Source organism: Pyrus communis, chromosome 3, assembly GCF_041283825.1.
Source record: "Pyrus communis isolate YQ-2024b chromosome 3, ASM4128382v1, whole genome shotgun sequence".
NCBI classification, from domain to species: domain Eukaryota; kingdom Viridiplantae; phylum Streptophyta; class Magnoliopsida; order Rosales; family Rosaceae; genus Pyrus; species Pyrus communis.
The window spans coordinates 26390273-26402836 of NC_142567.1; the positions used below are offsets into that span (position 1 = coordinate 26390273).

At 37.7% G+C, this 12564-nt stretch overlaps 1 protein-coding gene across 1 annotated transcript; it reads left to right on the top strand.

Annotated features, from left to right (window-relative positions):
• The first annotated feature begins 639 nt into the window (after positions 1-639).
• On the top strand, positions 640-7793 carry LOC137715061 (6-phosphofructo-2-kinase/fructose-2,6-bisphosphatase). Its single transcript, XM_068454283.2, has 23 exons — positions 640-962; positions 1075-1138; positions 1314-1615; positions 1803-2021; positions 2276-2482; positions 2588-2683; positions 2895-2993; positions 3095-3124; positions 3459-3512; positions 3929-3982; positions 4066-4143; positions 4255-4346; positions 4421-4478; positions 4580-4654; positions 4955-5002; positions 5266-5363; positions 5719-5794; positions 6462-6524; positions 6657-6742; positions 6812-6880; positions 6964-7027; positions 7140-7205; positions 7546-7793. Exons 1-23 carry the CDS (start codon positions 759-761, stop codon positions 7621-7623), a joined length of 2280 nt encoding a protein of 759 aa, XP_068310384.2. The 5' UTR covers positions 640-758; the 3' UTR covers positions 7624-7793.
• Positions 7794-12564: the final 4771 nt, after the last annotated feature.

Below are 12564 nucleotides of genomic sequence, written 5' to 3' on the forward strand. Positions count from 1 at the left end.
CGGTTCGGTTCGGTTCCTCCGGTTCTTAATATTTCCAAACTAAAATCGGAACCGTCTGAAATGGTTCAGTTCTGCTTTTGTTCCAATTTTGACTTTTTTGGTCTACACAATTTTTTACGGTTTTTTTTATCACGGTTAGATTCAGTTTTCCGGTTTGGCGGTTTTTATGCCCACCCCTAATTTAAATTATTTTAATATTTGTAAAAAAAAATAACTATTTTTGAAATTTAAACTTAAAAATGATTCTACATTTTTCGACATTCGAAAAAAGAAAACTCCTTACTTTGGTCCCTAAGATGAAAAAAATACCTTTAATTTAATAAACAATGACCAAAATGATTTGACAAAAATGAGGGTATTATTGTCGTTTTATATTTATTTAATAAAGATATTTCATGGAATGATTAAAATGATTGATGATGAATAAATTCAATGACTACTTTTATTAATTTCAAATCTTAGAGTTAGGAACTAAGAGAGGAGTTAGGCTAATCTGACAGTGGGCCCCATCATCTAACTAGCAAAACACGTGTCAAGCACTAGAAGCGAGTATATCCTAAAAAGCTATGCAGCTAGCCATGGCAGTGGGCCCCATCGTCTAACTTGAAAGCTAATCCAATCCAAGGCCAGGCCGGTAACATATAAATTCAATCCAATCCAAAATTTTCCAATCCCACTCATTCTCCGTCCACTCCCATTCTATCCAGTCCCCAAAACTCGCACCACCAAACACGCTCAACGCCATTTCTGAGCGGAGAATGGGGACTGGTGCGTCCAAGAGGACGGATGACGGCTCCCACGGCCGCGAGGAGCCGGAGGAGGAGGAGCATTTGGACCAGGGAGGAGGACAGCTCTACGTGTCGTTGAAGATGGAGAACAATTACAAGCTCAAGAAAGGCGAGCTTCTTCCTCACATCTTCGGCTCCGTCCCGCTCGTCGGCTCTTGGGATGCTTCCAAAGCTGTAATCTTTCTACAAAATTAATCCAATTAGTTCACTTTCTTTCGGTTGGTTAATCCCGTTTTTTGTTTTCTGATTGCTGATTGATTAAATTGGTTGTATGAATGATTACTAGCTTTCAATGGAGCGGGAATCGACTTCCATGTGGGAATTGAGCTTTGTTGTTCCTCCGAATCATGGTAATTTATCATTCCGCTTTCAATTTTCGAATTTCATTACCACGAATTGTAATTATAAGCTTTGAATTACTGTACTAGTATTTGCTTAGTTCAATTCTGTTGCCACTGTGGAGTCAAAAGGTCTTGGTTTTCGATTTTTGATTGGATATGATTGTGTTTCTTGTGCCGGAACTAGAAACTTTGGACTTCAATTTTCTTTTGAAGCCAAGGAACAACAACGCAGCTGCACCTTGGGTTGTGGAGGAGGGTCCGAACCGCCAACTCATTGGAGGGGCCTTGCAAGGGGATCAAAGGCTGGCCATATTTAGGCTTAACAGTGATGAGGTTCTTGAGTACCGGGTGTTCATTAAGGCGGATAGGGTCTCGCCGTTTGATCTTGCAGCCAGTTGGAGAGCTTATCAGGATAACCTTAGGTCTTCTGCTGTTCGCGGAATTCCTGATGTCAGTTTAGATACAGTGCCAGAGATAGGTGCTGAGGTACGTTTCAAGTCAGAAGATTTGCATCTCTTTATTGCTCATTCATTTTATTGACATTTTATCGGTTGTAATTGCGGTCCTGGTTGGCTCAAATCAAAGTGAGGTGGTTAGATTGTTTCTATACCTGTTTAAGAAGCTTTTGACCATTTTCGTTGGTTGGCTCAAAGTGGGGTTGTTATATATGCAGAATGGCTCTTCAGATAGTTTGGAGCTTGACCTTGAACATTACGTTGTTCCAGCTCCTTCAACTTCTGCCAATTCAGGTCATGTGTATGCAGCTAACATGACAGAGACTCCAAGGTCATTAAATCTTTCTGGAATTTTTACCAAAGCAGATGGCTCTACCGGTGCTTCATATACCTTCAAGGATAGTTGTGTTTTATCCGATCGACATGCAACTACAAAGGTTAATAAATATATAAACCACTCTCTCTCTATCTCTCTCTCTCTCTCTCTCTCTCTCTCTCTCTCTATATATATATATTCTTACTTTCGCATTGTTTTGTTGCAACTTTGATCAGAATCACTTTGGTGCATCTGAATGTTAACTTCTACAGTAAGAAGCTCTAAGCATATTCTGGGACAATATTTGACTGTGGAGAATTTTAATCCATTGTACCGTATTACATATAGCATACCTTTAATTCAAAGTTTATGCAGGAGATGGAGGTTGATATCCCAGATTCATCCAAGCTCTATTCTCCCTCTGGGATGGTTGAATCAAAGTCAGTGGGAACGTTTTCACCTTTCCAAAAGCAAGATAATCACAAGGGTCTCTTTGTGGATAGGGGTGTTGGATCTCCTAGGCTAGTTAAATCTTCTAGTACTAGTACTTTCTCCGAGTCCAGATTTGATACAGAAAAAAAGGTCTGTAGGGACGAGCATCTGGCCTTGAGGATTATCAAAATTTAACTCATCTCTACATGCAGTGGGTGTTGTTCTGAAACTCTATCTTTCTATCCTTTTTATCAGAATTCGATGCCAGAAGCTGCTGGAGCGGTTGCGGCTGCAGCCGTAGCTGATCAAATGCTTGGACCAAAGGAAGATAAGCATTTGGCAATTGTCCTGGTATTGTCTTGCTTGAGTGGTTGGCCACACAGCTTAGAACTTTATAAATATAGTTTTAGTGTTGTTTATTAGTTTGTTTTTTCTTTAGTTGTAAAATTTAAACGTATTACTTAGTAGCCTGAAACGTGGAAGGTTTCATTTTGGTTGATTCATAATTTGTTCATGAGTATATTTTAGAGCAGACAGTTCTAACAAGTTTTACGTACTTCAGGTTGGTTTGCCTGCTCGTGGAAAAACTTTTACAGCAGCTAAGCTTACAAGGTATCTCCGCTGGTTGGGTCATGATACCAAGCACTTCAATATTGGAAAGGTTGCTAGCTATTTTTATAATTGACAACCGTTTGTTCTATTCAATGTTTGAAATATATGAAAGTGGACACCAACATGACTTTTTTGTATTTTTTGTTGCAGTACCGCCGTCTTAAGCATGGAGCTAATCAGGTAAAATTATAGGAAGTTGAAGTTTGGTTTGGTTGATTAATAGGCAGAGTTTTTAGAAGTCCTCAGTGGTTAACTGGTTATCTGTTGACTGATGAGTGATCCTACAAAATGCAATCCATTCATCTCTCTGCCTAACTTTTTCATCACTAGAATCTTAGTTTAAACTTTTGCAAACATGTCACGTGGTATTCCTGTGTCAAAAGAAAATTGACATGGTTCTACAATAGTGAAGATGTGGGTATGGACTATGGATATAAATTTAAACACTGTTTAGATTATTTAATCTCATAGTTCTTGGTGCCCTACGAAATTTCACCATATTTTATTCATGCAGACTGCTGATTTTTTCCGACCTGACAACCCTGAAGGCATGGAGGCACGTAATGAGGTGAATGTCCTTGGATTTACATTCTTTTAGACTAGATAAATCATGATAGATTCTCCAGTTTAGAAAAGACCCATCTTGAACGGACGTTTCTCAAGTGAAATAGATGAGGTATTCCTGTTTAGAAAAGACTCATCTTGAACGGATGTTTCTCAAGTGAAAGAGATGAGGTCTTATAAGAAACACGAAAGAGAAAACGAACCTAATGAAGTGAAAACACTTTGAGGGTGAGCAGTTTTAGCTTATGTCAGTCAGGCATTAGTGTATGACAGTCTATAGGTGCTTATAACTCTGCAGAATATTTGTGCTTGAGAGTAGTACTATTTATAGTAAATTGGATTTCATGAGGCAAATGGCTAAGTTAACACAATATTGACCTTTTTCTTTGTACATAGTTTTAATATATCACGTGCTACTAGGTAGCAGCCCTGGCATTCGATGACATGGTTTCTTGGATGCAAGAAGGTGGCCAGGTAAGTCCTTCTACGTGAGTGATTTTGATCTCTAGTGGATTCTGATCAATCCTTTCTTTTTAACATATCCAACTGAATTATAGGTAGGAATCTTTGATGCCACAAACAGTTCAAGGAAACGGAGAAATATGCTCATGAAATTGGCTGAAGGAAAGTGCAAGGTACTATGAGTATTGAACGGAGTGACAGTTCCCAACAGACATTGTAAAAACTTGGTCTTAAGCCTTTATCGTACTTGTTTTGTCTATTCATGTTTATGTATTTCTTTGCAGATTATTTTTCTGGAAACATTATGCAACGATGAACGCATTATAGAAAGAAATATACGTCTTAAAATTCAGCAAAGTCCCGATTATGCAGAACAGTATGTTTAGACCTGGACCATTAGTTTCATATCTTGATTGATTATGCGGTACATTAACTGTTGTCCCTCTGTAGGACAGATTTTGAGGCTGGGTTACAGGACTTCAAAAGTCGACTGGCTTATTATGAAAAAGTACTCCCCTAAGACATATACTATTAATTGTTTGGTGAAGTTTGGTCTTTAACTGTTCTTGTTAATCATATTTAGATTTACTTTTATGCTGCCACTGCTAGGTTTATGAGCCAGTAGAGGAAGGGTCGTACATCAAAATGATTGATATGGTCAGTGGACATGGAGGCCAAATACAAGTAAGATCAAATCATTTTTGTATCATTCTCTTTGGAGAGTAGTGAACTGCAGTAACTATATCAGAAACATCACTCTCATGTGTTTTATTTGTTCCAGAGGTAGATATAACTAATGGATTTCAATCTTTCTACATCTTCTGAAATTATTAAGCGTGTTATTGTTGAACCTCATACATATATGTAAATTCAATTTATGCCACTAAGTTCTTCCCCCCTTTAACATCCTTGGCCTAGATTTTTATGCACGTATTGCTTTGGCTTTTGATTCATATCCACTCAGAAGCTTTCTGTTTGGTTCAGGTGAACAACATCAGTGGCTATCTTCCTGGACGAATTGTTTTCTTCCTGGTATGTTATTCCTTGAAGAATATAGCTTAGTAAAAGGTTCCTCTTTTAAATTGTCTTGGTAAAAGGTTTCTCTTTTAAATTGCACTTGTGAATACCATACCAAAATCTTACAGTAGAATGTCCACATAAAGAACCGAGATTAGTTGATTATCCCCAAGCCCCAAACCCGCTCCCCACCCCCACTGCCTGTTTTGTGCTCCTTTGTCACTTTGTCTCTTCATACTTTGGTAAGGTATTCATATATTTCTGGTACACCATTGTAGGTGAATACACACCTCACGCCCCGCCCAATATTACTTACTAGGCATGGAGAGAGTATGGATAATGTTAGAGGCAGAATTGGAGGAGACAATCCTTTGAGGTTTGCCTTTGCTGTTGATTATCTTGATATAATAATACTGGTTTACTCATGTTAAAATATGCATTTTGTATAGTAACCGCTCAAACTTATCTGATCCTCAATTCTATTAATCTCGTTTTATAACTTGTAAGTATGCAGCTATTCATGTTTCTATTTGCTAGCATATGATGGCATTGCTCCCACCATGGTTTCTTTCAGTCTATTATACAATTTGGTTTTGCCTCATTATAAGACCTGTTCCTTAAGATTTTTTTCAACCTTCTTCATAAAGCTTTTTAAATTCCGCATAAGTTTTGATTTTTGATGGTAGTGCTGGGTTGTGCCTTACCAAATGATATTCCACTTGTTTCAACAGTGATACAGGAGAAATTTATGCAAAGAAACTTGCTAACTTTGTTGAAAAGCGACTGAAATCAGAACGTGCTGCTTCTGTAAGCTTCAGCAATATCTAATATTCAGTTTTAATTTTGTAGCTTTCCATATGAAGTAAATGCTAGCTGTGGGTTGATCCTTATTTCTCATGTAGTCTGCATATATCTCTGTTGATCAGGAAAAAAGTCTTCATCTATCTCTTACTAAAATCATATGCTTTGACCATGGGTGGTGTGACGGATAAAGCTAAATGTAAACTTGAGGATATATATTATCAGCTGTTTAACGTTGGAAAACTATATAATATGCTTTTGAATGTACAGTTGCCAACTATTGTTTTAAGAATCTAGAAAGAAAATACTTCTGAATCGTACCAACGTAATTGAGGATTGAGTGTTGCATTTTTCATGGATAGGGTTTTCATTGTTGAATAGATGAACAAAAGTGGAAATGCAACCAGGATTTAAATGCAAAACAAATATGTTATGTGTCCTAATTATCTTACTAGTCGAACATATGTTAATGTCTGGGTTCTTTTCGTCATGGTATGTAGCGTTTGTAAGGGGTGCAGCCATGTCCCTGACATCATTCTTAATTTTTGTTATTTGAAGTTTAGCATTACAATTTTTTGTTCGCTTGTTTTCGAATTTTTCTTTCACTGTCCCTTGACTGAATGTTATAATACGTGTGTAGAATGAATAATATTACTTTTCTTCATGTGTTCAGATTTGGACTAGCACGCTGCAGCGAACAATTTTGACAGCAAGTCCCATTGTAGGATTTCCCAAGGTTAGTGTGCATCTTTTAGAATGTCATGAACTTCTTTAGCCTCTCAAGTTCTATACATTTAATATAACTGAGTCCCAGAAATTTAAACATTATTAAGCATGCTTGGTTTATGGTTCTTTACAATTTTGCTAGATACAATGGCGTGCACTGGATGAGATAAATGCTGGAGCCTGTGATGGAATGACGTATGAAGAGATACAGAAAAACATGCCGAACGAGTATGAGCATGTTACAGTATTCTCTAAGTTAGAAGTCTTTGCTGTTTGCTAATATATGTTTGACTGCAGAGCACGTAATAAAGACAAACTGAGGTATCGGTATCCTCGTGGAGAATCTTATTTAGATGTTATCCAAAGGTTTGTAGTTTACAGTTGCAATATACGATGAGTTCTTGTAAGCCAACCTGTACAGTAGAATTTAACTTCCACCGCAAATGCAGGCTAGAGCCAGTAATCATTGAACTCGAACGACAACGTGCACCTGTTGTGGTTATATCTCACCAGGTAGATGATACACGTCGCATTAATATATGCTTAATCATCGCCGTCTTCCCTTTCTTCTTTCGTTGTTGTGGTCGTAATAATTAAATGCTTGTTTATTGCTTTATTTTTGTAGGCTGTTTTGAGAGCGTTATATGCTTACTTTGCTGATAGGCCTCTGAAAGAGGTTCCACACATTGAGGTAATTGATGAAAATTACTAATTGATTCTGTTTCGTGCATTTCTTGCATTCAAGTGCCTGCTTCTCTGACATTCGTTTGGGGTTGAAAAGAAAAGGCCGAATACCCTTTACCCTTTTATGCTCAAGTTACGCTTCGATAAGTTTATTTCATGTCTAATCCCTTTCTAATCCTCTCGAAATAAAAATCAATCACCTCTACCTTCGACATACCTTGAATTTTATGAGTTATCTGATACATCATACGAGCCCCAGAAGTAGGTCTTCCTGGTTCATCACTTTAGCGGCTTGCTTGAACCGATCTCATGAAGCTCATTCTGACAGCCATTTTTTTCGATTTCAGATGCCACTTCACACCATCATAGAGATTCAAATGGGAGTTACAGGCGTACAGGAGAAAAGATACAAGCTCATGGATTGAACATTTGCTACCCGAAACTTTTCTTGGTAACTTAAAAGGTTCCGGAATGTTTCTGTTATCGTTAAATTATTTTTGCCAAGTCTCCATTCGTGAACACAACGAAGTATTAGCAGAAATGTCTCAACTGTATCTATCTACAATAATAAGTATCCCTGTGCAGTTTATGCGAAGTTTCACTTATCCTTAAATTATTTTTGCCAAGTCTCCAACCGAGGCTAGGCTAGAGGGCTTATGGGCCCCACGAAATCTGAAAGGGCCAAAGGACTAACCGGCTAGCCCAGTCCAGCCAGTCCCGGGCTAGGCTAAAATTTTGATTAATCCTGTCGGATATAACTAACAGTAATAGTACTTATTCCTATTGGATATAACCGACATAAATGGTTGCCAAAATTTGAAATTCAACGGCTAGTTATCGTTGGATTCAAATGTATTTTTTTTTTTTTTTTTGGGCCAAATTTTTGTTTGTGAAATTTAAAAATTCACTTTTTTTTTTCCCCTAAGCCATTCATAAACACCTAAGCCATTCCTACATCATTTAAAATTTTAAATTATGCCTTGGTTTATGAAATTTAAAAATTCTCTTTTTTTTTTTTTCAAGCAATACTTAAGCCATACTATCTTACGTCATTCTATTTCAGTTCTTCACATTATATTTTCTTACATCTTCTAATAATCTTTCCTTTAATTTTTTCAATAACATTAAATAACATTAAACAATATTAAACAATATTAAATAATATTAAACAACATAAAAAAACACATTTAACAACATTAAAATTAAACAACATTTTGAAAAACATTTAACAACATAAAACTTAAACTCCTTCTCTATGCTATTTTTGGCCCAAAGATGCGCAACAAGATCTTGTTGTAGGTACTTGTTTATGGCACGGGAACGTATCATTCTATAACGCCTCATGTACTCATTTATAGAGATACTACCAGTTCTTGAATTGAAAGGCAAATTAGGTCCATCATATATTTTTGCACGAGCCATTCTTGACCTATTTCTATCTTCTTGGTCGTCATCAGACTCTCCATCAATATACCTATCTCGGTCATCCCACAATAATATGATGCAAGACATCATGATGGAGTCCAAATTTTCTCGACTCCACCCTCTTGCCAGTTCGCTGATAATCTTCCATTGTGCTTGTAGAGTACCAAAAGCTCCCTCAACATCTTTCTGGTATACCTCTTGGTGTAAGGTAAACAACTTTTTGGCGACATTCCTAGGGTTTGGAATTGCTTGGACAAGTGTTGCCCACTTTGGGTAGATGCCATTTGCCAAGTAATACCCCATATTGTACTGACGACCATTGATGTAGTAGTCAAGTTGAGGTGCTTTACCTTCCGTCAGGGTATTGAAGAGAGGTGAACGCCTAAGAACTGTAATGTCATTTTGGGATCAAGGGACTCCAAAGAAAGCATGTCAGATCCATATGTCATACGAGGCAACCACCTCTAACACAATAGTTGCCTTTCTCGACCTTTCGCAGAAGCCTCATTGCCATTTGGTGGGATAGTTCTTCCAATTCCAATGCATGCATTCTAATGACCCTATCATGCCCGGAAACCCACGGTTTTCAGCTTTGCGAAGGAGCCGATCTAGATCTTCTTGATTTGGCTCGCGAAGGTACTCGTCTTTGTAAACCTGAACAATTGTGACACAAAATTGTTGAAGAGTTTCAAGGCATGTAAACTCAGACATACCATGAGTTTCATCCATCGAATCAGCTAGGGAGCCATAGGCTATCATTCGGAGTGCAACAATAACCTTTTAATAAGGTGAGAAACCAAGGTGGCATGCTCTGTCCCACTTCTGTCGAAAGTATGGATTGACCTGCTGGACATCACGAAGTACACGCGTGAAGACATGACACCTCATCCGGAAGCGAAGTATAAAATCCTCTTTTGTGTACACCAAGTTGGGGTTGAAGTAGTTCATCAAATTGGCATGCGTCATCGCTCTGTTTCGTGGTTTGTAAGAGCGACTAGCAACATAGCCACCCCATTTAGGTTGTTGCGCAGTTGGCTGACACACCATGGCCACAGCCATGGCTGTTGCTATGTTTTGTGCGTAGCGCCATGCTTCATCTTTTTCATTAGACTCTTCATCTTCTAGTCTCATCTGCGCCCATTTTTCTTCCAATTTGGAATTGGATGAGGACCCCTAGTTGGAATCCGAAGAGAATCCAAAGTTGGAATTTATTGCAAATTTGAATTGAAAGATATTGAATTGAAATAGATTGAATTCAAAGTTGTGTGAATTATAACCCAATATCCACCCTATTTATAGCCCAAAAAATTTCAAATCCAACGGCTAGCTGACGTCACTTAGCCATTGGATTTGAATTTAAGTTGTAGTTTTTAAATAATAAATTATGTTTGACCATATGACCCTTTGGCCCTAGGTTGGAGATGGAGACAAATATGACCATGTACTGTTCATTAAAATATTAAGATCTTGGAGGGCCAGAGGGCTAAAACGAGCCATCTGGCCAACCCTCGATTAGAGATAGCCTTAGCTTTTTCTAATAGCTCTAGGCGGGAATGAAGTAGCTTACTTTGTAGTTGATGGGTAATCTCTGAGTCTTGGTTCTCGGGGTCTTGTTTCTAACCGCCTTGTGCAGGTTTAGAGAGTAAAGTTACTATTGTAGTCCGACGATTAAGCCTTATGTGTATTTTGGTTTGCCTAATTTGTTACCATCCTTTCATTAAAAATAAGTGCATAAATCTATGGTATCCAGAGTATAAAATATTGTGGGTTTATTAATCTTACTTATGGTATTTTTTACTAAAAATTAACGGTTAAGAAAATTTAAAATGATTAAAGTCTCATTTAAGTAGTCACTTAGTGCTACGGTCTAGTGGTATTTATTTTTACTTATAAGTAGGAGGTCTTATGTTTGATTATCACTAAAGGCGAATTTGAACCATATTATTGCTAGTCCATTGTGAGCTAAGCCCACCTTCTGCTTTAGTGTAGATAATACCGTTTGTTAAGGAAATAACCAAAAAAAAAAAGTCTCATTTAAGTAGTGCAAACATGTATAGTAGTCTTCGTAGAAGTGCTATTTGGTGCAGTTTCCCTTTATTTTCTTTTCTCTAGGCTCACTAGTCCAGTAGCAAAAAGTCCATTGGTTCTGCAATCGCCGTCTGTCTTTGATTCCTGGAAAGATCTTGACCTTTCAGGCAGCTTATTTGACTCCCAGAATTTTGCAAAGTGGGGGGTCCTGCTCTATGCGAACAATACGATGATGAAACAAGGCCAAGTGTGCGTGTAAATTATTTTTGCCAAATCTCCATTCGTTAACACAACGAAGTATTAGCAGAAGTGTCTCAACTGTATCCATCTACAATAATAAGTAATCCAAACTATTTAAGCGAAGTTTAGTTACCCAAAAAATCTTTGCAGTTTAAGCGAAGTTTCATTTTAGTTCGTATAGTTTGAATTGTTGTGGTTTAACAGTCGTAGTTTACTGATTGTTGCACTTGAAGAGCAATGATTTAATTCTAAATACGCTGAAAAGTGACAAAACAACAGGGGTTAAATGACAACAATTTACCGGAACCAAAGTGGAACATCATCTACAAGGACCAAAAACATACGTTAACCTTGTATTTTGGAGAATGATATCAAATAGCACTTCCACAAATCAAATTGCGGAAATAATACTTACACGGTATCGAATGTAGGGGACGGGGAACGTTTGATCGAGGAATTAGCCTTTTCTAATCATTATGAGCGGGAAGGAAGTAGCCTACTTTGTAGTTGATGGGTAATCTCATAATTTTGGTTCTTTTTAACCGCCTTATGCAGGTTTAAAGAGTAAGGTTACTATTCTATCCGATGATCAAGTCTTATGTGACATTATCATCCTTTCATTTAAAAAAAGTGCACAAATCTATAGTATTCGGAGTATAAGATTAGATATTGTGGGTTTATCAGTCTTGGTATTTGTGTTTTTCAATAAAAATTAACGTTGAAAAAATTTAAAGTATCTGCTCTTCTTAGCATCGTATTTTCTCATTTAAGTAGTGAAAACATGTAGTGTGGAAGTTCTATTCGGTGCAATTTCCCTATTGTCTCTAGGCTCACTAGTCCAGTAGCAAAAAGATCATTGGTTCTGCAATCGCCGTCTGTCTTGATTCCTGGAAAGATCTTGACCTTTCAGGCAGCTTATTTGACTCCCAGAATTTTGCAATGTGTTTGGGGGGGGGGGGGGGGGGGGGGGGGGAGGGTGGGGTGGTCGGGGTCCTGCCCTATGCGAACAATATGATGATGAAACAAGGCCAAGCGTGCGTGTATGGGTCGAAGACTCCACAGAGCCTACACCTACATCTGAAGGGTAAAACCGTAAAATTCACCAGCCAACCCTAAAACATATGCAGCAAGAAAAGGAAGAAGAAGGTATTAAAGATCCACCAGTACTTGCTGGAAGCGAACAGAAGGTCTGGTTGGTGTCACATGGGAACCCTGAATTGTGAATTGACCCCTGAGAAAGATTCTTCCCACAATTGGGTCCCTGCTCTTCAGTCCTCCTCAGTCTTCTGCCATGAACAAAAACACCCCAAGAAAAAATTCCTCGGAAGAGATTATCCTTCCCAGTAAAATTCTTTCCGTTAGGTTTCCAAGAAATATGAAAGAAGAAGAAAAGGAGGGAATCTGTGTTGAGTTTGGATGTTGAATCTGTTAATGGCACATTTGCTGGGAACATGAAAGTTATGAACTTAATAACATACTTTGATGGGATATTGAGTTACAAGTCAAAAGTTATATTTATTAACCTTGAAATGGAGAAATTCATGGATTAGAAGGGAAAAGAAGGAATGCGTATGTAGTTAATTTGATTCCTAATTTTTTAAGTATTAGATTATGAAACTCAATGTAGAATTTGCACTTTTTTGTATTGCATATATGTTATACATATTATATGT